This window comes from Astatotilapia calliptera, chromosome 17 (assembly GCF_900246225.1).
Source record: "Astatotilapia calliptera chromosome 17, fAstCal1.2, whole genome shotgun sequence".
In the NCBI taxonomy this organism is placed as follows: Eukaryota; Metazoa; Chordata; class Actinopteri; order Cichliformes; family Cichlidae; genus Astatotilapia; species Astatotilapia calliptera.
In genome coordinates, this window is record NC_039318.1 from 37,694,699 (window position 1) to 37,722,105 (window position 27,407).

A 27,407-nucleotide genomic window follows, 5' to 3' on the forward strand; every position below is an offset into this window, starting at 1 on the left:
GGCTTCATGGACAGATAGAGCTGGGTGTCATCTGCATAGCAGTGTAAATGTATGCTATGTCTTCTAATGATGCTGCCTAAGGGAAGCATGTATAATGTAAAGAGAATTGGTCCTAGCACTGAACCCTGTGGAACTCCATAATTAACCTCAGTGTGTGAAGAGGACTCTCCATTTACATGCACAAACTGGAGTCTATTAGATAGATATGACAAGCTGAAAGTGCTCAGGTGCCACATTACACAAGAACTGGACTGAAAATCAGCAGCCACGGGTCTGATGCTTCGAGTGGTTGTTAATATGCACGGACGAGGTCAAAACACGGTGGAGGCTCAGTCACGGCTCAAGCCAGACGTCAGCATTTACTGAGCACAGAACAAAAGGCAGCCAGAGAAGAGCTTTGAATGTCCTCCTAGAAATATTCCTGAAGACTCCACAAAGAAACTTTTCCCAAGGTGGTCGTCCCAAATACTGACTGACAGTAAAGTACAAACTCTGTTTTTGCTTTCATGCTGTATTTCCATGTATGTTTGCACGTTTTAATGCATCGCCATGCCTGTATTTCACATTTTTCTAGCAAAATATAAAGAAATGAGGGATGGTTTGAGATTTTTGCAGAAGCAGCTTGTTAATCACTCGCTGATAAGATTACCAGATGATAAGACGGGGACACGTATGTCTTTGCATCACAAAGACATACAGCTTAGGAAACAGTTTATTATGTTGGACTGCAGTAAAGCACAGGCGGCTCTATTTGGCAGCATGAAGCTGCTGTTTTACATTACGCCTAATGTAAGCTACAGAAAGAGTTTCTCACTGTAATAAAAAAATGTTTTAAATCTGACAAATGCTGACTTCCTCAGGCCGGTACACTATTTTATGCCTAATAACTGACATCTTCAGGATTTCAAATGACGAAAGGAAGAAAAAAAATTGAAAAAATATGACCAAAAATAATTTGCATAAAGTCAAGATTTCAGATGAGTTAAGCACAAGTTTGAAATAACTAGACAAAGACAGCATATAACTGGCAAAAAACCCAAAACAACAACTATAGATTCATGCACAAGAATTCCAGGTTCATACAGAAACCACAGCTGCAGTGTGGTGTGTGCAGGTAATGAAATAACTGCACCCAGAATGCACTTCTGCTTCATAGGAAGGAAAGAAAACGCAGCATACGACAACACATTATTCCTGATTTTCTAGTCAACCATGCGGTTTAAGCTATAGCGACCTAGTGCGAAGGAACTCAACGTCTGATTCAGGATCAGAAAAATCGAACAGGAGACGTCGAAACAAAGAGGAAACAGTCGGTGGAAACACGCGTGCTATATTTAATAGGAGAGAACACCCTGACTGGGTGCCATACAGAAATGTCTTTGCTGATAAATACACCCTCAGTTCTGTTATCGCCAAATGAAAATAGTGAAAGGAAGCACTCTGATGGAAAAGTGCCCCACCCTCCACGCCAGCTACACCACGACTGTTTTGCAGACCAAACCCTGCTGCCTCTTTGAAGCAAAGAGATTTTTACATGCGGTGATTCTTCAGTATGAAATATATGAGTTATGAAGAAGCTCTGATGGGCCGTATCGGTGCCTCTCTTCTCCTGTGTGCAGTCTGGGAGCACAAATACAGACACTTCTAACTTTGAGGCAACAATTTGGGAAGCAGGAACAACGTGACCTCAAATCTGTCCAACACATTTTAAATGAAGTTGAGTATCAGCTGTGAGCCAGGTCTTACCAACCATCAGATGAGGTGTGTGTGTGTATGTATATATGTATATATATATATATACATACACACACACACACATATATATATATATATATATATATATATATATATATATATATATATATATATATATATATACATACACACACACACGTGTGTGTGTGTAGCAGAAAATCGAAACTATGAGCTAAGAAGGCCCGGGGCAGAAGAAGGTAGATAATCCTGTATGGTTTTACTGTGGCAGGCAGCTCCTTTCACATCACACAAAGACATTCAATCCTTGTTAATAAAAAAAAATAGTAATTAAGTTCAGGTTTAAAGAACTGACTTCCTGTGACTGTGGAAAACTAACTCTCTGAGGGAAAATGGCACGCCAGGGTTTATGGGGTGGGCTATTTAAGGGAAGCAGTGTGGCAAACTATCAGAGACCGAGGGATATGAGGGGGTCAAAGGTTACGTTTAGGAAATACACAATCATATCCTTGTTCTGGGTGATGAAACACGCACACTTAGGGATTTTTATTCTTTGCCTTTAGAAGGACTTCTAGTAGACGGGCTCGTGTCAGAGCACAGCGGGATTTGAGTTCTGGGTTAAAGCTCAGTCGGTCCCAACCTGCAGGCCTGGACTCGGAGCGACAGCCAGTTCGTACCATCCAACTTTATCTCGTGTGCACATACTGAATTATACACAAATACAATAACGCAAAAATATAGTTTCAGGCATCTAATGACATATTCAAATCGTGTTTAACAGTGTTGGGTAAGTTACTTTAAAATAGTAACTTAGTTACATTACTAGTTACTTCTCTCAAAAGTAACTCAGTTACTTCAAGTTACTCGTTACTTTCAAAGTAACTAGTTACTAGGGAAAGTAACTTTGGTTTTACTCAGAATTCTCTTGTTAATGTGTTTCTTCCATAACTTTGCCAGTCTTCTAGCTTGCTTACTTGCCACGGTGCACTGTGCCACCTACCAATAGAAAGGAAAAGATAATGTGCATATTTCCACGAGAGAAATCCCACGCCTGGACCGTCATTGACTGCTGCCATGATTCTAGCCTACGTCACAGCGTCATGTGCGCCTTTTACATGCAACACAAAAACTGCAGTCGTGGTGCTTCGATTGTACTCAGAACTCGGAAATTCTGCCTTCTGAATAGGAAGATGTAGGTAACACCAGACTGCAGATGAGCTGCATACATGGCTGGACTGGGACAGAAAATTGGCCCGGGCATTTTGACTGACCGGCCGCCATTATAGGAAAAATCATAAAGCCTTTGAATGATAATAAACGCTGTTGTGACAGTGATGTACACTGTTCTGATGGTATATATGCATCAATCTATCAATTGTTTGTTGTAAGATTCAGATAATTATTTATTAAAAGCTAGATATTTGAAATGAGAATAAGAAAGAAAAGTATTTCTTTGTGCCCCCCTCTCCCTGTTAATGCCCTACCTGGCCCCCTGGCAACACTTTGCTAGACCCGCCCCTGCACAGTTACCAGCTGTCAGCTACTTAGAAAAGGATCCTGGTGTTATTTGTCTCTCAGAAACAGTTCATAACTTCAACTCATTCATGCCACCTAAAAGGTAAACCTGTTTCTCCATCACCTGTTCAGTAAGGACATCTCCTGGTTTCATCTTCATGTTTCCCTCTCACCACATATACAAACAGACATCATGACCAGCAGCTTTACAGCTGTGGCTCCAGCAAACATCAGCTGATACTAGAAATTAATATTAAATAAATTCTAACAACAGCTGATCAAGCTTAAACGTGCTGCTGTTGTTTAGCGCGACATCCGCTGGTTTCTTCTTTCGGAGCAAAGTGGGCGATAAACAAACAAGAGAGCCGATCAGCTGATCATTGATCAGTTTCATGATTGAAGCAGAAACGGGAGAGAGAGGGTGAGAGGATGAGAGAAGAAGAGGCAGCTGTGCAGCGTAAACACAGAATAACTCCAGCTTTGTGCCTTTTCCATTGTAGCTGAATTACGGGACAAACTGTTCCTTTTCACCTCAATAAGAAACGCGTAATATTTTCTCTGAATACCAGACGGGACGGTTGGCAACTCTAATAACTTATGAACAAAATAAAGTTCAACATCATTAACATCATAGCACCACCCAGCTGTATAGAAACTCCGTCATGCTAGCTAGCACGCAGTACAGAAAAAGTCAGCATAACGAAAGTAAACTCCACCTAAACTTGGTTTATATCTGACCCAGAGAGACTGCAGGTCATAACTTCTTACCTGAAGTTCAGTTCACCTGATACTCGGACCGGCGGCCGCCTCGGGTCTCTCCTCTTACCTCCCTTTTCCTTCATCCACCTGCTGGCCTCCACCACTTGCTAATGTTACTGAATCTGTGGAAGCTCCGCGATGCCACCACACGAAGTAACGAGTAACGAGCCTATCTAAATCCCAGTAACGACTAACGCGTTCCTGATTTTGGCATAATAACTAGTTACCGTGCTCGTTACCACAATAATAACGTAGTTACTGTAACGCGTTACTTAATAACGCGTTAGTCCCAACACTGGTGTTTAAGTTATTTTATTCTAAACTTGGGTAGCAGCGAGAGTTTCCCCTTTTTTCTTCTGTTTAACTGAAATGAAAAACAGATCCCAGCGTGGGCACCTCGACCGTAAAACACATTAAAGTGGCACAAAAGCCTGGATCACAGAAAATAAACCAGTGATGCTTTCCCACTATTAAAAAATAGGATTGCCTGTTTAATTCAAACCCAGATCTCAGACACTGATTCGGGGGAAAAGGATCATTTTATGAACAAACCCTTTCTCAGCTCAGTCAAAGAATTTCATGATAATGTTTTGATATTTAAATAATACATATACCTTGTTGTACAAACACTGTATATAAAGGATGGACATAGACAGTGATGTCACCAGTTGGTTTGTGAAGTCTCATTATGAAGGTGGATACTTTTTAACCCTAAATGAGATGATCATTTAGAAATTCAACATCACTTTGTAATAGCGAATCTTTGAACTAACAATTGAAACAATAAAAGCACTTTTTTATTTTTTTTATTTTACTGAGCCCAAACATTTGGGATTCAAGGTCCTTTACGACATCATAGGAACCCTTTCGGTAACCAGAGGAGTCGCCCCCTGCTGGCCTATAGAGAGAATGCAGGTTTCATGGCTTTACTTTTTAGAAACAAGACCAGAGGCGAGGCCACATCCATCTTTTATATACAGGCTATGGGTTGTCTCACCTTGTGACTGAGCAAACTCATCTTTGTGACCTCCTGCGACCTGGGTGGCAACCATGACGACAATGAAAGTGCAGACCAGACCAGTCCTCCATAGCATCTCCATGGTTACTACAGTAGTTGCTATAGTAACAAAATTCAGTGCAGTGGTCCCCGTGCCTCTGTTCCAACATGTCTCCTGCCCTCTCGGATGCCCCGTTGCCTAGCAGAGGGACAGCTCAGCGCTCTGCTGGGCCATGGCTGCAAAAGATCGGAGAGCCAGCAGCGTCTTCGGCGTTTTGTCAGCAAGAGGTGATGGACCCTGAAGAAGTCCTCACAGAAGTGGAAAACACCTAGACGGGTTTCTCAAGGGGCTCAGCGGCAGTGGTGGCTTCACACCCCTCTCCGTTTGCCTGCAGAAGAGAAGCTGTTTAGTGACTGCAGGAGGAAGGCCAGGAAAGGGTTTGAAAGGGTGGGGAAAGACAAACTTAGGCTCAAAGACGAAGGAGGAACAAGGGAGACACAGTAAAACACAGACAGAGGGAGAGCATGAGATCCCAATGACCCATGCAGTTCCCAGTCTAACAAGGCAAATCTACCCAGTTCATATTCAAGGACTGCCCAGTCCTCCATTGTTCCTTGTGATAATCAATCTTGGCTTTAGTAAGGGTAAGTACCCAGTCTTTCACTCTGGTGACCAGCGATAACAATAGGTCCCAACCTGGGGCCTCTGAGGACCCACACTTTAAGCTGACTGTCCACCGGAAAGAGTTCAAACACAAAGGAGGCCATTGATCTCGTAGAAAGCTGTGCTCGGTGCCCAAACGGGGCTAGGAGTGGGTATTATGTCAGAGGGTCTGAGGGTAAAATGAGCCAATTTGAGAGACGCAGCAGGTTGCCATCACCGCTACCCTGCCTGACTCTGCAACCTGCATGGCTGAGCGACCCACTGGCTGGTATCCAGCTTACTAACTGGCCAACTAACTAGCAGACCGATGGTGTGAGTGCCTATACATCAACCAGTGTTGATATTTGGAGCACAACACGGACAGATAATATCGCCTTTTTCTGAATCCGAGGCCCCTAGTTTAAGAAAATAAATGAATAAATAATAAAAATACAGGAGCAACAATAAGACTTCAAAAACAAACATTCAAATTTGATGATTTCTTGCTTCCCTCACCACCAGCCCGTTGTGGCAGACAGCCGCCCCACAGTAGGATAAGCAGCCCACATTTCTTTAGGTTGTAGACTTCAGCTTCAGCCAAAGCTGACAAAAGACCTAATGCTGGTGTTTCATGTGGCCTGTGCACAGCAGTGGTACTTAACAAGGCTTAAACCTTTAATTACAGCAAATGAAAGAAGGCACAACAGGAAATAAAGGACATGATTTGCACAGTAGTGAACAAAGCCAGTTCTGAGTCAGCAGATGACAGCTAGTGTTTTACCCTGACAGATGTGACTCTATGAACAGAAAGCTTTTAAGACCGTATGCAGGTAAAAGTTCAGCATCACAAATTTCTTTCTTGTGTCGTTCTTTTCCACACCACTAATTTAGCCGTCGAGTGCTATAAATAATCCTCAGGCTCTTTTTTTATTATTTTTGTGTCCTTTGAGACAAACATGCAGCAAGATTATAATAACAATGGAAAAACGACTTCCTCATCCACACAGTACCCATTACAAAAACAAGAGCGGAGCCAGGAATCGGCAGTCACAGTTTCATGGGTGCCCTTCTCTCTCTTTTGACTTGAGTTTCCTGGCTACATATTGCAGTGTCAGCTAAAAACCCAGCCCTATCCTCCAGTAAAGTCTGCCCACCCAGCTTTACTCTTGTCCCAGCCCTGCTAGCCTCCCTCCCTCAGAGCTGTCTGGGGAGAGAAGAGCGAGCGGAGACGCCGCACTGGCCCAGATGGCTGGCGGCTAACCAACTGCAGCCAAAGGTAATCGGAGGCAGATGGGAAACCTTTTGGTGACGAGAGCAGGGGGAACAAGTTGCCTCCTGCAAAAAAAAGAAAAGGAGGAGGGAAAAAAAGCCAAGTGCAGAATCTGAAGGCAATGAGAGAGGGAAAGAGAGGGGAGTGTAAGCTATTCAAGCCAGCTGGGAGAGCCATTCTTGAGTGTTAATACTCTAAACTGAGTGTGGAGGAGATGAAAGGGCCCCTAATGTGGCTCTTGCTTAATTTCACACAGCGACGGGCAGGTACAGTTCAAAACTAAAAAGAAAGAAAGAAAGCTTGCTTTAAAAACAATGAGGGGTCTTTGTGCTGTTGCAACTTCCCTCATATATGGAACAACTAAAAGTCTTTCTCCCCTCCCTCCCTCCCTCCCTCCCTCCTCCGGCTTTCTCCCAGTCATTTCCTGCGCGAGCCAAGCTCCCTTTCCATTTTCATTACTTGTTCCTGCACAGCTCTCGATTTATTGTGGGCTTATTAGACTTGCTATCAAGTGCTTTTCATGACCACTACATCTCCTCTTGTTTACTTAAGCCAGAGAAAGAGAGGAGAGATAGGACCCCCCCCCCCCCCCCCAACACACACACAAACTAGTGCTATTCAAATACAGCTGCTAAGAAAGATTTGTGGACAGGCTTCACACACACCACAACACGCATGCACCGCCGCGCACACAGCTCTTCTGGTAAATTATTGCTACTCTGGAAATGCGGCTAAATTAAGAGAGAGCTGTCTCGCAGAGGTGACGGCGTTGTACATCTTCCCCGGCCTGTTGTGCAAAGCTTTCCCTCTGGGCTGTATCACTTGTACGAAATAAAAAGCGTATGTTTGTCAGGAGGCCAGGCCGAGGCGAGCGCGCGCGTGCACGGACTCTCCGGGGTCTGGGTTTTGCTTGGATGGATATCGACCGTATAGCTCTACAATCGCGGCCAAAAAAAGAAAAGGGAAAGGAAAGGGGAGGGGGCTCCGAGCCGGGCCACACAGCTTCCAGGGCTATCAGAGCTTTGCAGAGGAGAAAAGAAAGGGGTCGTTGTTACCAAGAGAGAAAGGAGTTGGAGCGCACGGGATAATTAGGTGGGAATTTAAGGGTGGGCCAAAATACTCAAGTGTAATCAAGTCAGTGGACCCTGAGGCATATTGACACGTCACTTCTATTTTTTTATAATCTGATCATCTACTGAACACTGACTGGTGCTTTTTTATAACTGTGTTTAACAGGATGGATATTCCTTTTTCATACTGCAGCCTAACTATGCTGTCCTTGTGTCTAACCGCTGCCAGGGAGAGTGCAGCTATCCGAAAACTAGCACGCTAATCAAAACCATATGACCGGTCTGTGTCGACCGCACAGATGCTAAGTGTCCCTCAGCTCAGCTTCAAGTCTGGGACAGCACCCCCACCACTGCCACTACTCTCAATATATATATATATAGTCTCCACTTTGGTCAGCAGAGAGCACACGAATCAGCTTTAGGTTGAGTTTATTATTTCATGTAACTGCACGCCACAGTTTCTCTGTCCAAATGAGACCGTGAGGGAGCGAATCGCGCACATCAGCGTCCGTCAGCCTCAGCATCAACTCCTTGAATAAATAAAAATAAGTCATGATCACCATCATCATGAAGCCTGGACAGGTGACAGAGAGGGTGGAATCATATCTCAGATTAAAATCTCTGGTAAAAATAAATAAATAAATAAGGCAGAAGAAGGAGAAAAGTGCAGGCATTCCTTTCTCTGTTTCCCCAAATAAACAGTGTGCAGATGAAAAGTGGGAACATAAACAAGCCGGAGAACCTCGGATGTGCTCCCCTCACTGAAAATGTCCCTCTCTAAGTCTGAAACAATATTTAGTGAGAGAGAGAGAGCTGACTCGACACGGAGTGAGTGAACCAGCGCAGCACAGATGGCAGAGGAGGCTTTTCTCTTTCTGTCTTTTATCTGGTTTACGACTGACAACAATCCAAAAAACACCAAAAATATTCATTACGACAGGCAAAGCCTTACATTTGCTGGAATCTTTACTGTTCAGCGTTAAAATGATTGCAGAGCTGAACTGACAGAGGCTTGCCTGTCAGTTCAGCTCTGCAATCAAGAAAAGAAGAAAGAAAGAAATTGAAAAAATGTGCAGGTTACAGAAAAGCTGTGCAGTTCTGGGAGGCACCGACCTGACCCAGGACAAATAAAGTAAATTTGCTGTCCTAATAGAGGCAGCAGCCAATTTAAGGTTACTATGAAGTTGAATGAGTGCTACCAAAAAAGGAGAAGGAGGAGGTTTAAACACAAAAGCATCACATGTGGATGTGAAGAAAAGGAGAAGTGTGCGTAATCTGGTAAAACTACACATCCACGTTGCGTTTTTTATGGGAGCAAAATAAAAAACTAAAACTGTATCTGTGTGTGCTAAAGAATATTTCTGCAAAATAATAATAATGATAAAAATGTTGCACGGTGATCAGGAAACCTGCACATCTGTCATTCGTGCTGTTTGGACGTGCATGTGCTGATATGTCACACAGCCAATGATTCCACATCTGTGTCTCTAAACCTGTGCTCGCCCCTCTGTTTATCATAATGTTACATATAGTCTAAATATAGTACACTAGCAACAGTCTAAATGTTTTCCGTGATAACACTTTAGCAACTTTAGAAACGGGCTGCAGATTTAGTGCGCTTTGGAGCAACTGCGAGTAGCGCCCCCAGCCGGCGAACGACACAACGCCACCATTCACCAGGTACCTGATGTCCGCTGACAGCCACATCATCCCTTCAGCAACACGCAGACACAAACACAGACACACAAACACAGACGCACACCGTCTTGTCATCAGCTAACAAGGAGACCCCAGCGCTAATAAGTAAGAACTCCGAAGAAGAAGAGAAGCAACTCACGGACTCGAGGTTTTAGGAATAGTACAAATCCCCTAAGACAGCGTGAGGCTCACGTCCGCAGAGGTGCACCTAATGATCTCATGACAGCAAGAGCCTCACTAAATATGGGCGACATGCAGTGTTTCTGCAGGAAGGAGCGGACAAGAGCTTAGAAGAGCCAGCATCATGCCAGGGCAGTGCCTTTCCTTCTTACAGAGCTGTGCATGAGAGAGAGTGGAGCCGAGCTCGGTGACCTACCTTCCCGTGTCCCCGTGCAGAAGTTTCCGATGTGAGTCTGTCCTCAGCAGCCGAGCGGAGAGGAGGCGGTGCCGGCAGGAGACTGAGGAGACTCAACTTCTTCCACTTCCACAAGCGGAGAGAAGGAGTCTGGTGTCAATTTCCCCCGTGGTAAAAATAGAAGCGTCCGGGAGCAAAAATTTCAAAATAAAGTTTGTCTTGGCAGGACTCCACAGTTGGCAAGGGGCCGATGAGAAATACAGAGCTGTGGCCAAGATAGCTGATGTTGGTCTAAGACCTTTACGCAACTTTGTATCACGCATACCTGTAACCCGTGAACACTGTGCATAAAAATGTGGTTGGTCAGTTTGTGTTTTCTTTGCGCATGACAGACCTGACACTGAGTCCAGTAAAACAGCTTAAATAGTGGCTCAAGCTCGAACTGTTTTAGAAGCAGAAGCAGAAGGCGTCTAGTCCTTCTCACTGAGCATACTGTTTGGCTGTTTTCGGACCGGAAATCCTATAAAATGCTTTAAATAAATAAATAAATCCTGCAGATTACACCACTTCGTGGAAATCTGGCCCTGCTCAGCTCGATATAAAAAGAAGTCTGACAGGTCTAAGCTCAAATAAATCCTATTTTTTGCGAGTTCTTGAGCGCCACAATCTAACTTTGACCTCTGAAAAGCACAACTCGATTAGGAGCCTGTGCTTTCCACACTTTGTTTCAAGGAGCTCTTGTTGTGGTGACTTTTAAGAGGCCATTCTTGGGGCGAATTACCCACACCTGCTTTGGGGGTTCAACCTGGTGATCAGTTCTACAACTTCAGTCTGAATTCGACCAAATTAAACTGACTTCTTGCTCCGATTAGGACATGGCTGAAACTTCCTACCTGTAAAATGCATGCTTTTATTTTGTAGGAAAACATTTTCCTCTGTGGTTTCGTTTTGTCTGTTTTTGCAGGACTGGATTCAGCGGGATCCTGCTGACTCGGTGCCAGATCTGCAACTCCAAAGAAGCAGCTGCAGCCGCTGCAGAGGTGGGGGTTGAGTGTGTGTGGGGTTTGCTATCCCTGCTGTTGGTTTGGTGCTGTGGGTATCGCACAGGTGCTGGAGTGGAGAGTAGATGTCTGTTATGTCATGATGGCAATTCTCCCTCAACACAGTATCCTGGCTACACCACAAGTTCTGTAACTTAGACGTGTACATGTATCTATACGTGTAACGAAGCGCAAGTTTGGGCTTAAATTGTCAGAAATAAATGTGTGAAATTACATAAAAAGTTCTCCAGGTCATTGCCCAGACTGTCCTGTGATTATAAAACAGGTTTTTGTCAATTCACAGAAATATCCTGGGGATTTTTTTTTTAATCTATTATGAAAAACATAAATTTCTAGAGAAGACGGTTAAAAAAGTTAAATATCTGTCATTTAATTGTTTAGTCACAAGTTAATTACTTTAGTAAATGGGTTTGGGGTCTTTATCAGTAGGAAATGCTGTAAAACCTATAAAAATTCAGCTAAAAGACCAAAATTTATCTCAGAAGTCTCCAGCAGTTACCTCGGTTGCCTAGCAACCACTCACAGTAAAAACCTCAAAGCTTCCTGTAAAATATCAAATTAACGCTTTTACACATTTAAATTTTTTTTTACATGTGTAGAAATTAAACAAAGAATGTAACATGAATGTGCTTTTGGATGTTACACCAGCTACATATTTCCCTCCCTCTAGTCTTTTTGCTGCTAAGATACAACGCTTTGAAAAAGTATTTGCCCCCTTCCCGATTTCTTTTGCTCCCTTTTGGTATATTTGTCACACTTACATGTTTCACATCATCAAACTAATTGTAATATTAGAGAAAAATAACCAGAGTAAATACAAAACAAATACTCCAACCCTACCCGGCCGTACGTGAAAAGTCATCGCCCCCTAAATCTGACAGCTGGAAGAACTGCAGTCAAGTGTTTGTGATAACTGACAATCAGTCTTTTACATCACTGTGGAGGAATTCTTCGCCAAATCTTCTTTGTAGAATTGTTTGAATTCAGCCACATTAGAGGATTTTAAAACACGAAAAGCTTGTTTAAGTTCATGCCAACACATCTCAATTGGATTTGAGTCCGGACTTTGACTAGGCCTCTCCAAAACCTCTTTTGCTTTAGTCACTCAGAGGTAGACTTATGATGTGTTTCGGATCACTGACCTGCTGCATAACCCGAGTGATGGCTGGACATCCTCCAGCAGACAGCAGAATCCAGGTTCCATCAATTACAGCAAGTCGCCCTGAAGCAGCAAAGCAACCCGAGACCATCACACTACCACAGCCACCCCAAAAACCGCTTTTTGTATTTACTCTGGTTATTTTTGTCTCTATTTAAGTGTCACAAATATGCCAAAAAACTAAGAAATCAGGAAGGGGTTACTGTTACCCTAGCTATGACTTAACCTTTTAACCTTTAATGTATTTTATAATTTTAACAATTCATCTAAAAGACTATCGATATAAAGTGTTTTGTATATATTGTAAACATATGTACACAAACATATGTATGTTGATTTTGGACAGCACCTGGCCAGCTGTCTTTTCTGCTGTCTCCACTCTTTATATTTAAATCCTATCAATTCATGGGACAGTGCCAACTGACTGCACGTGTTCAGCTGTCATGTGAGAATGTGAAATGCAAAAACAGATAAACAGACGGAGCATTGCGCCGTAAACAAGGGGAAACTCATGATGGTCAAATGTCATCTATCTACAGGTGCTGAAAAATAGGTCAGCGCCTTGTGTAAAACCACCACTTGCTATTTTACAGCTTTTGCATGGCTGACTTTGTATAAATAAATAGGATGATTGCAACATGAAGAGAAGACTGCTCGAAGAACGAGGCCATCATTTTAATAATTAGGCATCCTTAGATGTAGGTTTAGGGCAAGAGGTGCAAAGGCCTACTCAGACCACCACGAGCATGAAGCGGCAGACGGTCGGTGACTAACACCAGCCTGGGGCAGTTAGGCTGATGGTGGTGCAGAAGTGCGGAAGACAAAGAAGATCGAGCATGCAAATTTTTGACCTTTAACATGTAAGATGTTACTTTGTTTATTCTATGGACAGAGGAATCTCTTTCCCTTTGTTCATGGGCTAAGTAAGTGCATCCTGACTCGAGTTCAACCAGCAGACCAAATCGTTTTCATCTCGAAAGCAAAAAAGAGGAACTCCCCAATAATGCTGGTTTATTCTTCTAATATTAATTCACTGTTTCGCATATTCAGACATGGCACTGTACAGATTGTAATATATCAGCTGGGATTTAACTTAACTGAGAGGCTCACTGGTGACAGTCAAACTGAAATCAGCCCTCCACGCATGCCATTTGCCGTTTTGCCTGTGTGTGGGTTTGTGTGTGTGTATGTGAGTGTGTGTCATTGTCTCTAAACCCTCGCGTCTTCACAGCACCTTACATTTCTGTCAGATCAACAGATATATCTTTGCCTCTGAAGCAACAACACCGCTCTGCGTCTGCCTGGAACAACAGTGCTCTGTAAGTTTTTTTTATATCTGATTATGTAACAACAGACTGTGTCGTATTGGTTAAACTGGTTAGTTACACTTATGTATATACTTGTGTCTTGTGTGGAAAAACACAACAGCCCAGTAAGGTGGGTGAAAGTAAGACGACCTGAAGTCTGAGCCTGAGAAGTTGCTGTAATGCAGTTATACAGACAAAAAGCTGCAAAGGAGTTTGAACTCGATGTGCTCGAGAATTCACATATTTGAGTAAACGTTGATTTAATAGCAACATGAGGCCATGAAACACGTGAAAATGTAGTTTAGCTATTCATTTACAAAGTTTTTGATGACTTCAGTCCATCAAGATCTAATCGATCAGTTAAATTTAATTCCAACTGAGGTTTGTTTTATATTCACAACTATATAGAAACAGTCAAAAAAAAGGAGAATAAAAGAGTGCGTGCACCGCAGTCGGCCGCGGCATTGTTGCTCTGGCTCAGAAAAGCAGTCATTACATGCTCAAAACATAAATAGCTGCTTTCATTGCGACTTGGAATAGAAAACCAAAAAAAAATGGTGTAGGTTTTAAGACACCCAAGAGGTCCGTGTGTGTCTGTGATCCCTTGTAACTGTTCTTAAAATGACTGGATGTATTTTGGGTGCTGCACTGAGGCATATCTGCTACATGTGTCGGCCACAGTCGGACAGAATCGGTTTGGACGAGCAGAAGATGAATTTTTACGTGCAGAACGGGCTCTGTTTAACTCACAGTGTGATATTCAGAGTTTTAGCATAGTTTATTTTTAGATAAAGACACGGTTGACACAAACACTCATTATAGTGAACAGAAATCAAAGTAGAGTTATTGTTAAGAGGAATATAAATCTCTCTTTGAATGCTAATGAATCCTACCTGAGGTAGGCCTGAACAGTTAATGTGATTTAATCACATCTTGTCAGGTTATTTCCCAGGTGCTGTACAGACTTTGGAAAACATAAAGCAGATAACAGGATCTAACAACAACTTTTTTCCACTGATTCAGGAAATAATGATTCACTTTGGGGCATTTGGGCTCCTGATTTCAGATGCACTTTCTTATCCAACTCCACCTACACGCTTCGAACGCTCGCTCAGTTTTGTTGGAAAAATAATTTCATATGTGACAGTTAAAGGGCACATTGTCTGTTTTGAGGTGCCTACACAGTCTCGCGCATTGATGTATGTACAGAGAAATGCTTCGAGTTGCACAGCCATGAGCTAACTTCCTGGTATCACAAAGAAAATAATCATGACCTAAAAACTCTAAATAGTTATCACTGCTATGCTCTTGATTTAATATCAGTGGGTAATCTACAGAAAACAGAGAGGCACATCGACTGTCTGAGCTCACGCTGGTGCGTTCGTGCGTGATAAGGACCAACACTGTTCTGGTGATTTGCTTTTTGTCATGTTGTTCTCAGCAGCCAGTTAAGCAGCTATTTGACTGATCGCTATTTACACCAAGCACGTTTCTGCCTCTTGTCGGGTTCCCCACTTCAACACTGTGACTGTGCCCACATATTAATAATATTTCTGCTGTTTAAATGAGCCGAGGAGGAGTTTACACTCAGTAACACAAATATTACACAAATGGTTTATTTTTCTAAAACCTGTAGCTGTACTTGGTTACCACGCGTCAGACTGACACATCTGAGAAAAGTACTGTGAAGAATAACAGTGACTGTGATGACGCGCTGGCTTTTCTTTGCAATAAATGATCATTTTCCAGGTTTTCTGTGGGCCAGAAGCCCCTAATTCATCTTATATGGGTCAGATTACAGGTGTGTTGTGACAGCTGGGCCACACTAGGCTTGGTGTGACAGATGTCAAGCTTGTCTACTGAGTATTAGGCTAGATCTAGCTTATGTAGCATTTGCTAGCGAGCCATAAGTAGCCCTGCTATCTGGGTCCAGAGGCCACAATGGGGTTGGGTTTTTTTAAAATTATTTTTTAAATATTTCAGCAAAAACTGTTTAAAAAAATTAAAGTCCTCTTCACTTTTGTCAACGACGTCCCCATCTTCTTCCTCGTTTAGTTCTTCCTTCACATTAGCACGTGTTAGCACGCTAACGCACCCAGCTAAAAAAAAGTTGAGGACTGTAAACGTTAAACATGAGCACATAACGCTGTCAGCTCTAAGCGCTGCTCTGCCTTCATGTCGAATGTGTTTCCGCTGCTAATGTTTACGCTTCCTAATTGTGGTTTACTTGAATAAACACTTGACGCTTGCGCTGAGGTCGCCTTTAAAAGCTCGACCTCGTTGCTTTTATCCGAGCGCAAATGGTTTGAAGATGTCAAAGTATTCGCATAGTCTGTCGAAGCTCGTGCGTCCGAGCACATAATGTTGTGGCGGGTTAGCCATTATGACAAGATAGAAATGGTGAACCCACCGGAAAGATCATAATGGCCGCCGTGTTTCGTTTCGCTCTGTCACAACCCCCGTTATCACTGCCATCTAAAACGATAACCTGGAGCTGTGAGTCTGCCGAGAACAGACGAGTTTGACCAAATGACAAACACAATCAGGTTTTTGATTCCTATTTAATTGCATTTACTCTCACACCAGAAAACTTTCTCTCTGTTCTCTGTGGAAAACGAGCGTTCAGGCCTCGAGATCTCGTGTCGAGTCCTCGGCTTGCTGAAAACAGAGTGACTCATAGGACTCTTTTTTTTCCACCACTCATTGGGTCAATCACTATCTGCTTACTCTGCAACACTCTTGTACCAAAGTATTCTTTGCACATCAGAGGGAATTATACACTGCATGCAAACAGTTTCTGTGTGTTAGTCCCAGGCGCTGCATGAAAGACACCCCGCAACAGTGTGGGTTCAAAGCTTGGCTCAGGAACCGTGCCATGTGTCGCCTCATCTCCCGCCAGTCTTTGTTTTTGTTAAATAAAAAGAGGGAGGGCGGAGAAAAAAGAAAGAAAGCACCAAACTCTTAGTTTATAAAGAGCACACGCAGAGCCGGGACTTGGCTTCTGCTGTTGTTGGACCTTTTAATGTTTTGTTGGAAAGCCGTCAGTGTTTTGGTTAGTTTGGTCGTAAATTACAGCAGCATGGCTAATATGCTTGTCACGGTCTGTTAAAGGGGGTTTGTTATTAAATTCACTTTCCCTTTCAGTTTGCTCAAGTAATATCACAGAAGTTGATCATAAATTTTGAGCTGCTGTATCACCGCGCTACCCACTTAAACGCCCCACAGTGTATGGGGAATTTAAATGAGAAATGGGGAAAAAGAATAGAGTCACCTGCATCCATTTATAGACTTTTTTCAGGAGTAGACCTCCTTTCTCAACACATACACAAACAAGATGCAAGTCATTTATTGTTTATCTATAAAATATCAGAAAGTGCTTACATGGAGCTCAAGTTGATGCCTTTAAATTGCCTTTTTTGCTCTCAAAGCAGTCTAAAATAAAAAATAATTAAATGTACATTAATATAAAATAATGCAATAAGCAAATTTGCACACTAAATTTAAGCAGAATGGGGTAAAAAAAGAAGCTTATTTTAGCTTTAAAGTCAAATGACAGCTAAAAGATAAACACCTTTCTGCATTAAAAATAAAAATAAACTCCATAATAGTTATTCCCGTGTGTTGAGATCGGATTAGGTGGTGCAGAAGTTGAATAAACGTATGAACAGTTAGTCTCCATTCGTTAGAAAAACCAGTTTTCCATGTGCTGCACATCCATACTGACTAAAATAAACACCTTTTAGGTGCAGATCATGAAGCGCTCCAGCATTGCTGCTCATGTCTAGGCGACATCCATTTGTCCACACTGTAGGGTCTGGTCTTTGTTGTGGCGTTTTGGAGGTCATGCTGCAGTAAAACCTGGTTTCTTGTGGCAGTCGTATGTTGCTGTTTGGTTGTCCACTGTTGATGTGGGAAGCAGCTCAGGTATATAACCAGGAAGCTGAGGTTTTGCACTTTTTATTTCACATAGTGTTTAAAAACATGTTATATGTTACGGTGTAAGAAGTTAAATTACAGTAAAGTAGATTTGCCAGCTTTTGGTAATCACACCTCCTGTTTTACTGTAAGTAACTTATGGCACATGCTGTGTATGTCAGGTTTTAGGTTTATAATTTCATCGTTATAAAAACTGCACTCTTTGTGAGGGGGTGAAGTTTTCACTGATATGAAGAAATGAAACTGATGGACACATAGTGAGAATAACACAAAGACAATCACGTATCAGTTTGCATGCCGCTTTGTTTAAATGTGCTTCTCGTCTTTATTTACTCCCAAATCGAAGAAGAGCTCAGGAGAGCAGCCTGGCTGATCTCCTGCGTGTCTTCATGAAATCTCGATCTTTCTCTTCATTTCAGATCATTTCCTTTCTGGGTTTTCTGAGCTGATGCCTGTGACGTCTTGTGATCACTGTCGATTTCCCTCTTTATCTCAAACATCTTCTGCTTGTTGTCGCGTAACTGTTCCACGCTGCAGTCGAAACCCTTTTGATTTTAAAGTTGTCCTTACTCTCGTTCACAATAAAGTCAACCGAGTACCAGCGCTTCTCATCGCGCACACGCTCGTTACAGTAACGATACTTTGATCTCAGTTTTTTTGTTCCATAAAATGAAAAAACGATGAGTTTTAAAGCAGAGGGAATGTTCTGTAACCGTACAGCACCTGTTCAACGGAAGAGCGACACGCTGGAGAAAGGAGGCTGTGAGGGCGGACTGCGACTTCCTGTTGTGGCTTGTGTCATCACTTTGTTAACCTGCAAACTTTATGCAGTCTCAAAGTGTGGGTGCCTCATACTAAGTGTCACATCCCCACATATGTCTCCTCACTTGTACGTGTCAGGCTCCTGAGAAGCGCAGCTCTGTTGGGTTTGTTGTAGATCCTAGTGAAACACAGCTGGGAAGGGAAGAGAAGGTGAGGTTATCCAGGTTGTGTGTGTGTGTGTGTGTGTGTGTGTGTGTGTGTGTGTGTGTGTGTGTGTGTGTGTGTGTGTGTGTGTGTGTGTCTTTTGGGGCTTTTCTGTTGCTTTTTGTAGTACTGATTTTAGTGTTGTCCATTTTTAAGCTGTATTCCCACCAACTTGTATTTGTAATTTGGTAAATTAGAAAGTTGCATTGATCTGGCTGTGAGTGGAGGAGGTAGAAACTAAAAAAGCCGAGCGGTCAGAGGTGGCAAATTTGTTTCAATCTGTGCCATTGGTCAGTTTTCTCAAAGAAATGTCCCCCTCCCTCCTCTCTGTCTCTCTAGTTTCTCTCTCACTGATTACATCCAGGACTTCAAGGCCAGGCCAACTTTTACCAGGTCTCACCATGTCCATCGACCCTGCGGCCGAGCTGCCTTTCTTCTACGGCAGCATCAGTCGCTCGGACGCCGAGCAGCACCTGAAGCTGGCTGGGATGTCCGACGGCCTCTTCTTGCTGCGGCAGTGTCTCCGCAGTCTGGGGGGCTACGTCTTGTCTATCGTGTGGAACCTGGAGTTCCACCATTACTCCGTAGAGAAACAGCTTAACGGGACTTACTGCATCACAGGAGGGAAGCCTCACTGTGGCCCTGCAGAGCTCTGTGAGTTTTACAGCAAAGACTCCGACGGCCTGGTGTGCCTCCTGAAGAAGCCGTGTCTACGCTCCCCAGATACGCCGATCAGGCAAGGCGTGTTTGACAGTCTGAGAGAAAACATGCTGAGGGAGTACGTGAAGCAGACCTGGAATCTGGAGGTGAGCCGGGTGTCGGGTGGTGCTGAAGAGTTTAGAAAAAGAAAATAACCATGTAGGGTAGAGTTTTGAGCTACTTGTACTTTACCTGAGCATTTCGGAGACTGAAAAGTTCATTTTTTAGCTATAATTACTTTTCTGTGATATTGAATATGTTTAAATGTCTTCCTAACAAACTACGGTTGTTGTTTTTACAAAATTTAACCATGCAAATGTGCTGACTTCTGCTCATGGAGATAGCTTTGATGTCTGCATCCAGCCCGCTGTACAGTGCAGTCAAAGTGATCTCTTCAGTCGTTATATTTTCCGCCCTCATCGCGCTGCAAAATATAGCAAATAAACCAAATAGAAAATCTGCTGATGGGTGAAAAATTTATACAAAATAAAAAATTTGTGATCTGATAAATGTTTTCGCCTGTAAGCAAAATTTGCCATTTTGTTTTTTTGTGGTTATTTGAGAGCAGCTGCACAGATAAAACTTTCCACTGCTGTATTGACATGTAGATATTTTTTTAAAAATACACGTACGTCTGAGAAACCTTCACATTTAATGAACCACTATTTAAAAAACAACAACACGAGGTGTCTTATCAAAAATCAGCAATCTTACCAACATGTGTCAGTTTTCCCACATCAGTCAGTGAATGTCGTTACAAAGAAACAAAGTGTTCAAAGTTAAAGATCAGTGGTGTGGCAGCGCCAGGTCACACTTTGCTGGTAGACTTTAAACAACTTTTGAAAAACTTGTGACGGCCCAGACCTCGGACTCGGACAATCCCTCCCTTCTTAATGGCTCTCTGCAAATACAACGAGAAGTTTGAAGTTGTGACCTTCTTCTCTGCAACGTTTTCATTTTGTGGCCCCGATCGGACTCTAACTCGGGGAAAGGTCTTCCCCGCAAGCCGTATGTTTGAGTCTGGTTTAACTGACATTTCTGAAGGGACTTTTTTGGTGGAGTGGGAGAGACTTTGCCCACACACAATCTCTCCAAACCTTTCCTCAAGTAGGAACACAGGTAGGAGCTCTCAGTTCCTCTGAAGGTTTCTGTGGCCTGGGGAAAGTAGTTGCACTAACAAGCTACAGTTCTTAGAAACGAGAACCAAAAGTATGAGACAGACGGTAGAAGCTAAAGTAAAGAGTCAAGATGGGGGAATAGGAACAAAGTGAGCAGGTAACTGGAAAGAAAAGGCAGGCCAGGTGGGAGTACGAGGGTCTGAGATGACAGCACTGAAAGAATTAGTCAACAAGACTAAAGCTAAGAAGAGCATTTTCACTTGTGCCTCCTCCAGTAACCTGCCACATACAACGATCAGTATCTTTTTGACACCGGTGATACAACTGAAGAGCCAAACTAGCTCCACGTCTATGCAGAATTCGCCTGCAGCTCGAGTGTCATAACGTTCCCTCTCTGAGCTTCACATGCACCACCTTCCACCGCATTTGACACCCAGCATGAGCAAATTCAGAAACACCAGCAAGCTGCGATGCAGTCCTCCCCGCAATTTTAGATAAAAAGTCATTATTGCAAAACACGGAGATAACACGTGATCATTTTTCTGGTTCAGGGCGAAGCCATGGAGCAGGCCATCATCAGTCAAGCTCCTCAGCTCGAGAAGCTGATCGCAACTACAGCCCATGAGAAAATGCCTTGGTACCACGGCAAAATCTCCCGCCATGAGGGGGAGAGGCGGCTTTACTCGGGAGCACAACCGGACGGCAAGTTTCTGTAAGTTTTTGCTTCTTTTTTAAAAAGCCTGCTGTGTTTGTTTGTTGGGTAAAGATTTTGCATTTATGTGTGTTTTGTTCCTCAGAATCAGAGACAGAGAGGAGTCTGGCACATACGCTCTCTCCATGATGTACGGGAAAACGGTGTACCACTATCAGATCCTCCAGGACAAGTCGGGGAAATTCTCTATGCCTGAGGGAACAAAGTTTGACACAGTCTGGCAGGTCGGTCCTCAGGCTCTTTTTTTCTTCCTCTTTACTTGTGTGTCGTTTTTCTGGCCTAAACCAAACTTATTCTCAATGTTCAGCTGGTGGAGTATCTGAAGATGAAACCTGACGGCCTTGTAACCGTTCTCGGAGAGACGTGTGTTAACGGCAAAGCTGCTGTTGAAAGTACTGACCAATCTTTCCTTTTTTAATCACATCTCAGCCTGAATTTGCAGTTTATATTGTGGTTTATTCATAATATGAATAATATAATACGCAACGTTCTTTTTTGATTCTATTCACTAATGAAATTCTCCTGTCATTTTTCAGAGACACCCAGTCTTCCCAATGTAAGTAGTCGGTACATTAGTCGGTACATCCTGCACTGTTCAAGTCAGCGCACGTCTTCATCCTCTGAGATTTATTTCTTTGTCATTCCTTTCAGAGGCCACGCGGCGCCAATGGATACACACCGCCACCTCGAGGTCGGTAGCCAGCAGTGCAAACACACAGGCAGCATTGAGCATAAACTGCGATGGCTGTTCCTGCAAGGATGCGTTCAAATAAAAAAACTCACAATTACACAATCAGTCGTAGAAGGAAGACTGAAATCTGATAGATTATAACTGCATGCCAAGCGCTGTGTTTAAAGGTTGTGAGTTAAAAAATGTAATTCCTCAGTAACAGTGTCCAGTTAATATATCACTGGGTAATTAATTTATACAAGTGCATCATGTTTTAGACTCTGATACGTGATTTTGAATGTAAAACCTTCAAGTTTGAAATATTTTGCACATTATATCTACAAACAAAGTACATGCAATTTATTGTGTGCAATTTGTACTTTGCAGCTCTTGCATTGGTCACAAAGACTACTGTGCCCGAAGACCGCGACCTTCTCCCCATGGACTGCAATGGATTCAACCCGTATCACAACCCCAATGATATCAAGAGGTTCAACATCCAGAGGTCCGACCTGCTGATGGACGAGGTGGAGCTCGGCTCTGGGAACTTTGGCTGTGTCAAGAAGGGAGTCTTCAAAACAGAATCGTGAGGAGCCGAACATTTTAAAAACAGACGCTGAGCTGTACGTGCGTGCGTGCGTCTACTGATGTCGCTGCCTGTGTTTTGTTTGGATTCAGGGGTCAGATAGACGTGGCCGTCAAGGTGCTGAAGAACGACAACGAGAAGCTGGTGAAGGAGGAGATGATGCGGGAGGCAGAGATCATGCACCAGCTGAGTAACCCGTTCATCGTCCGCATGCTTGGCCTGTGCAACGCAGACTGTCTTATGCTGGTCATGGAGATGGCTTCTGCCGGACCGCTGAACAAATTCCTCTCCTCCAACAAGTAAGTTCATCTTTAACTGTTTGTAGTTACACTTAAAAAAAGTTGTTTTATTTATTTATTTATTGGTAAACTCTGGTTTTTCTTTGAGTCAGTTTCTTAGCAGTTATCCTAACCTGCAGCACGGTTGGGTGGAACCACTTGACATAACTTTTGAATAAAAGTGTTAATATTTTTTATTTCATTTATTTATCAGTTACGTATTTATTTTATATATTTTATGTATTGCTTCAATGTTTTACATTCATTGTACATTTTTTAAAGTAAATCCAAAAAACACAGTATTTTGTTGAAATAACACAAATGACTCAAGTAAACCTTTAAAAAAAATCTTTAGTGAATAAAACTTCAGAGGATTTTTTAAACCAGCAATAGTGAGATTTCAGTTTTAGGAGTGTAACTAGGAGACTGATTAAGGTCTGACTTACATATTTTTATATAAAAAAACCATCTTATTTATTATTTTTCATGACACTCAGATCCTTACGAATCCTATATAGCATGTGTAGAGTCAGATCAGATTATGCTCTGACTTTACAAAAATACATACATGTCAGTGTAACCCTAACAGCTCCCACAGACATGCACTGCCCCAGGATGGGTTTTGCACCAAACAGGGCTGTGGTTTAGGGTCAGTCAGTTTCATGCATAGAAATCTTTCAGCTGTAACAAGGATCAAAACATGTCGATGTGAATAATCTTACTTTATCTCAAAGAACTCAGCTCTTCTACGTGGTAAATAGTAAACAGAGTGGTGCTACTATAACCCCTTTCTATTCAAGGTGAGCCCTCAAAGTGCGTCCTGGTACAAGTCTGTACTTCTCAGGTGGATTCTGATACTGACACTGCAGAAGTCCTTGCCATGACATGCTGATGAGGAATGAATCAGACAATCTGTTCGTCCAAGACATTTCTGATCTTTATGAGGCCGTTCTTTTTTCCTGTGGCAGCTCCATGTATTCTCAGAACTGTCACGTTATGACGGAATAAATACAGAACAACAAAAGTGAACGTACGCTTTCTTACATCTTAATTTTATAGGAGAGCAGGCAAGACCGTACTCTGTATGGACAGCAGCAGCTCTCGAAGGGCAGAAGTTGGAACATGGGGATGTGATTTTACACGTCCTTTAGGTTATGTGTTTGCTTTAGTGCCAGGATAACATTTTAATAGCCACCTTCACTCTTTCCAAGACTTAAGTAAAGCAAAGAGAAGCCTATAACTCAAGTCCAGTCAATAGAGATATTAGAGATAGATAAAAGAGCAGGGGAATGACACGCAAAAGCTTCTCCAGCTGAGAGTCATCCTAGGTGAGGTGTTTTGGGCATGTCCTCCCAGGTGAAGGCCCTGGGGCAGAACCAGGACAGAGCTCACATTTTGCCAACACCTCGGTATTTCCCCTGAACATCTGGATGAGGCGTTTCAGCTCAGACTGTTGCCCCCATGACTCAGAGCTGGAAAAGCAGCAGAAAATGGAGAGGTGGATGATTCCAAAACTCCAAATATGTCTTAAAGCAGGGGTGTCCAACTCCAGGCCTCGAGGGCCGGTGTCCTGCAGGTCCTTGATCCAACACAGCTGATTACGGCTAATTGACCTCCTCAACATGTCCTGAAGTTCTTCAGAGGCCTGGTAATGAACTAATAAATTGATTCAGGTGTGTTGACCCAGGGTGAGATCTAAAACCTCACCTGGAGTTCCCCACTTCTGTCTTAAAGACTCAAACTTAGGATGGTTCATTTTTCAGGCTGCTTCATTTGAAGGTTTCTGGATACTTAAAACTGCAATAATATTCAGTGTTTTGTTGCATCAAAAGGAACTGGACAAGTTTTGTGTCATCATCATCATCGATCGTCTGTCCATCTATTTACTTCTGCTTTTCCAGTCCAGGTTCAGGGGGTGCAGCTGGAGCCCATCCCAGCTGTCTTAGGAAAAAACTACATTTGTGTACTAAAAATATCCTAATGCTTCTTTTCTCTGGACGTGTGTCCTCACAGGGATACCGTATCGGTGGAGAACATTGTGAACCTGATGCACCAGGTGTCGATGGGCATGAAGTATCTGGAGGAGAAGAACTTTGTGCACAGAGATTTAGCGGCTCGCAACGTCCTGCTGGTCAATCAACAGTTCGCCAAAATCAGTGACTTTGGCCTCTCCAAGGCCCTGGGAGCAGATGACAACTACTACAAAGTACTCACGAATTTTTTAATATTGTTGTACCGCAAGACAAAGTTGCATGAATACAGAGTGATTAGAGAGTCCGGTGTGGGTTTTATCAGTGTGTGCAAACAGAGAGTATGTCTTAGATGGATTGCCCTTCTGCGAGTTGCTGACCTCACAATGTGCAAACAGTAATTAGCTCCTATTGACAAAAATGTGTCAGGTGCCCTGTTTGAACTAAACACTCAATTGATTTCCATTTTACTGATTTACTGACCCATATCTGGAGTGGATGTAGTTACCAGAGAGCCCCAGCAATCCTTCACTCCAAGGCCCTAAATACCATCGCCGATGTTTGCTTGCTTTGGCCGAGTCCTTGGCGTGCTTCTCATCATCATAAACGTTGTGTTCACAGGCTCGTACTGCAGGTAAATGGCCGCTCAAGTGGTACGCACCAGAATGTATACTCTTCCACAAATTCTCCAGCAAAAGCGACGTGTGGAGTTTTGGTGTCACCATGTGGGAGGCGTTCTCCTACGGAGGGAAACCCTACAAGGTAAGACAGATTACTGCAGAAGGTTATCAAAGCATGACGTGATCCCAGAGCTCACGCTGCCCGTCTTTGAATTTGTTCTCCAGAAAATGAAAGGACCCGACGTGATCCGCTTCATTGAGAACGGGAGCCGCATGGATTGTCCGGCGGCGTGTCCAGAGCGAGTATATACACTGATGAAAGAGTGCTGGACATACAAGTGAGAAACCGATGGTCTTGTGCGTGCGTTATATAAGAGAGGCATAAACAGAGGTTGTCTGTATGTATGTACAACAAAACAACAAGAGTTCATGTTTCCACAATAAGAAACAAACTGGGAAAGAAATGGTACATTCAAAGTCCGAGCTCAAATCCAGCTGAGATGCTTGAACACACCGTTAATGCTCAAACCCACCAGTCTGGCTGAATTAAACAATACTGCCACGAAGAGTGGCTGAAAGACTCATTGCCAGTTATCACAAATGCTAGATTGCAGTTCTTGCTGCCAAGAGTGGCACAACCAGCTATTAGCTTTAGGGAGCAATTAGTCTTTCACGCAGGGTCTGTAGCTTTTTTCCCTGAATAAAGTAAACGTACTTAAATCGTTTAAAAACTGCATTTTGTATTTACTCTTGTTGTTTTTGTCTAAAAAGACTCATTTAAAATTAGTTTGATGACCTGAAACATATGTATGACAAATGTGCAAAAAACTAAACTAAGAAAACAGGAGGAGGGCAAACACTTTTCACAGCAGTGTATTTAATGACTTATGTAGTTTTCATACGTCAGGCATGGCTGCTGTCACCTAACGACATTATATTCCTCAGTCGTTCCCTCGTAAATGAAAACAATTTCCTCTTGAATATTTGTTTTTTAGCGTCAGATTAAGCAAGCAACGCATCCTCTTAAAATCCTGTGACTTCTATTTATCACAGCCTCCTCTCTCTGCTCCTCCCCTCTCCTCTCTCACAGACACGAGGACCGTCCTGACTTCAAGAAGGTCGAGGAGGCCATGAGGAGTTATCATTACTCCATATCCGGCAAGGCCAAGCCTGAGGAAGGCGCAGCCGCCGCCGCACCCGAGCCTACCAAGTAGACAGAAAAAAGGCACATTCTGTCCCAGCGCTGCACAAAGCGTCCTTTCAGCCGGCCATTAAACAACCAAAACAAAGAGTGTTTTATGAACTGTGCACAGTGACCAGCTTTGACCGCAGAAGCGACGCAGCAATAAATGTGCATTTGTAAATCGGACTTCAGTGTGTCAGCCGTGCGAGGAAGCTCTCTGTCTGCCGTGGTTTGAATGTTAAGTGTCGTAATACTGCTGAACAAAACTAATTTTATTTTCTGCTACTTTAATCGAACCATGTATTCAAATCTGCGTCTTTGTCCGCCTCCACCTAAAAGCATTTTTACTGTTTTTAGCCTAATAAACTAGAAACAAACGAATTATGTGAGTGAAAAATGTGGATTAACTTATCATAAATCTGCTGATATGACTGAATTCATTCTTAAGTGCTGTGTGATTTTTTTTTTTTTTTCTTTTTCTTTCTTGGAGCTACAACAACAGTCTGACATTATAAGTCTTAATTGTTCTTTTCCAGATGTTCCAGATGTTCCAAAACCATAAAAATAAAAATCTGTAACTTTATCACAGATGTGGCGGGAAAACTACGAGCCTCCATTCAACTGGTCTTCTGCAATCTGTCTCATAAAATCAATCATAACACAAAAGACATTACAATTAAAGACATTATGAACATTTGTATCAACAAAATGCTCCATAAAAGCATCAGCATTTGGTGATGTTTCACTGGAAGGCAAAAATGAGCTTTGGACATGAGGTGCATGCATACTTTCTTATAAATACTCTGAACATGTATGTGCAGAGTCCAACATCTGCATTTTTAATCAAAAGAAACATTCAAAATGAGAAAGTCTAATATGAGACTTTTTGAGACTTTGAGTTTAAAGCTGTTCTCTGTCTTTAAATATGTGTGTTTGTTAAATAGTTTTTTCTCTCTGATGTTTCAATGCCAGTAATTTAAAACGTCACACGCGGCGATTTATTAGGAAAGAAACAAACTGAGGTTAGTCACGCTGGCCCCAAACTGTGTCAGAGGAAGTACTTGTGAACCGTCAGGCCACACTGGAGGGTCCAAGGAAGTCGATGAAGCAGTTTTCAAAATA

At 42.8% G+C, this 27,407-nt stretch overlaps 2 protein-coding genes across 5 annotated transcripts in view; one reads left to right on the forward strand and one right to left on the reverse strand.

Annotated features, from left to right (window-relative positions):
* adamts10 (ADAM metallopeptidase with thrombospondin type 1 motif, 10) overlaps positions 1-10,167 on the reverse strand; it is a 57,631-nt gene extending 47,464 nt beyond the window's left edge. For both annotated transcript variants that reach the window (XM_026146384.1, XM_026146383.1), the window contains exons 1-2: positions 10,042-10,167; positions 4,985-5,373 (exon numbers count right to left, since the gene is read on the reverse strand). In XM_026146384.1, coding sequence (XP_026002169.1) covers positions 4,985-5,087 — 103 coding nt within the window. In that variant the 5' untranslated portion in view covers positions 5,088-5,373; positions 10,042-10,167. The remainder of the gene's footprint in view (positions 1-4,984; positions 5,374-10,041) is intronic.
* A 425-nt stretch (positions 10,168-10,592) lies between these two features.
* On the forward strand, positions 10,593-26,725 carry zap70 (zeta chain of T cell receptor associated protein kinase 70). Of its 3 annotated transcripts, XM_026146385.1 has the most exons (15): positions 10,593-10,637; positions 10,985-11,060; positions 13,491-13,559; positions 18,789-19,255; positions 20,818-20,978; positions 21,064-21,202; positions 21,286-21,370; positions 21,515-21,534; positions 21,630-21,669; positions 22,036-22,234; positions 22,327-22,533; positions 24,526-24,718; positions 25,104-25,244; positions 25,328-25,440; positions 26,193-26,725. In XM_026146385.1, exons 4-15 carry the CDS (start codon positions 18,851-18,853, stop codon positions 26,314-26,316), a joined length of 1,827 nt encoding a protein of 608 aa, XP_026002170.1. In that variant the 5' UTR covers positions 10,593-10,637; positions 10,985-11,060; positions 13,491-13,559; positions 18,789-18,850; the 3' UTR covers positions 26,317-26,725. The 3 variants fall into 3 exon arrangements, with proteins under 3 accessions (XP_026002170.1, XP_026002171.1, XP_026002172.1); XM_026146386.1 differs by lacking the exons at positions 10,593-10,637; positions 10,985-11,060 and having other exon boundaries at positions 13,458-13,559; XM_026146387.1 differs by lacking the exons at positions 10,593-10,637; positions 10,985-11,060; positions 13,491-13,559 and adding an exon at positions 18,182-18,455.
* Positions 26,726-27,407: the final 682 nt, after the last annotated feature.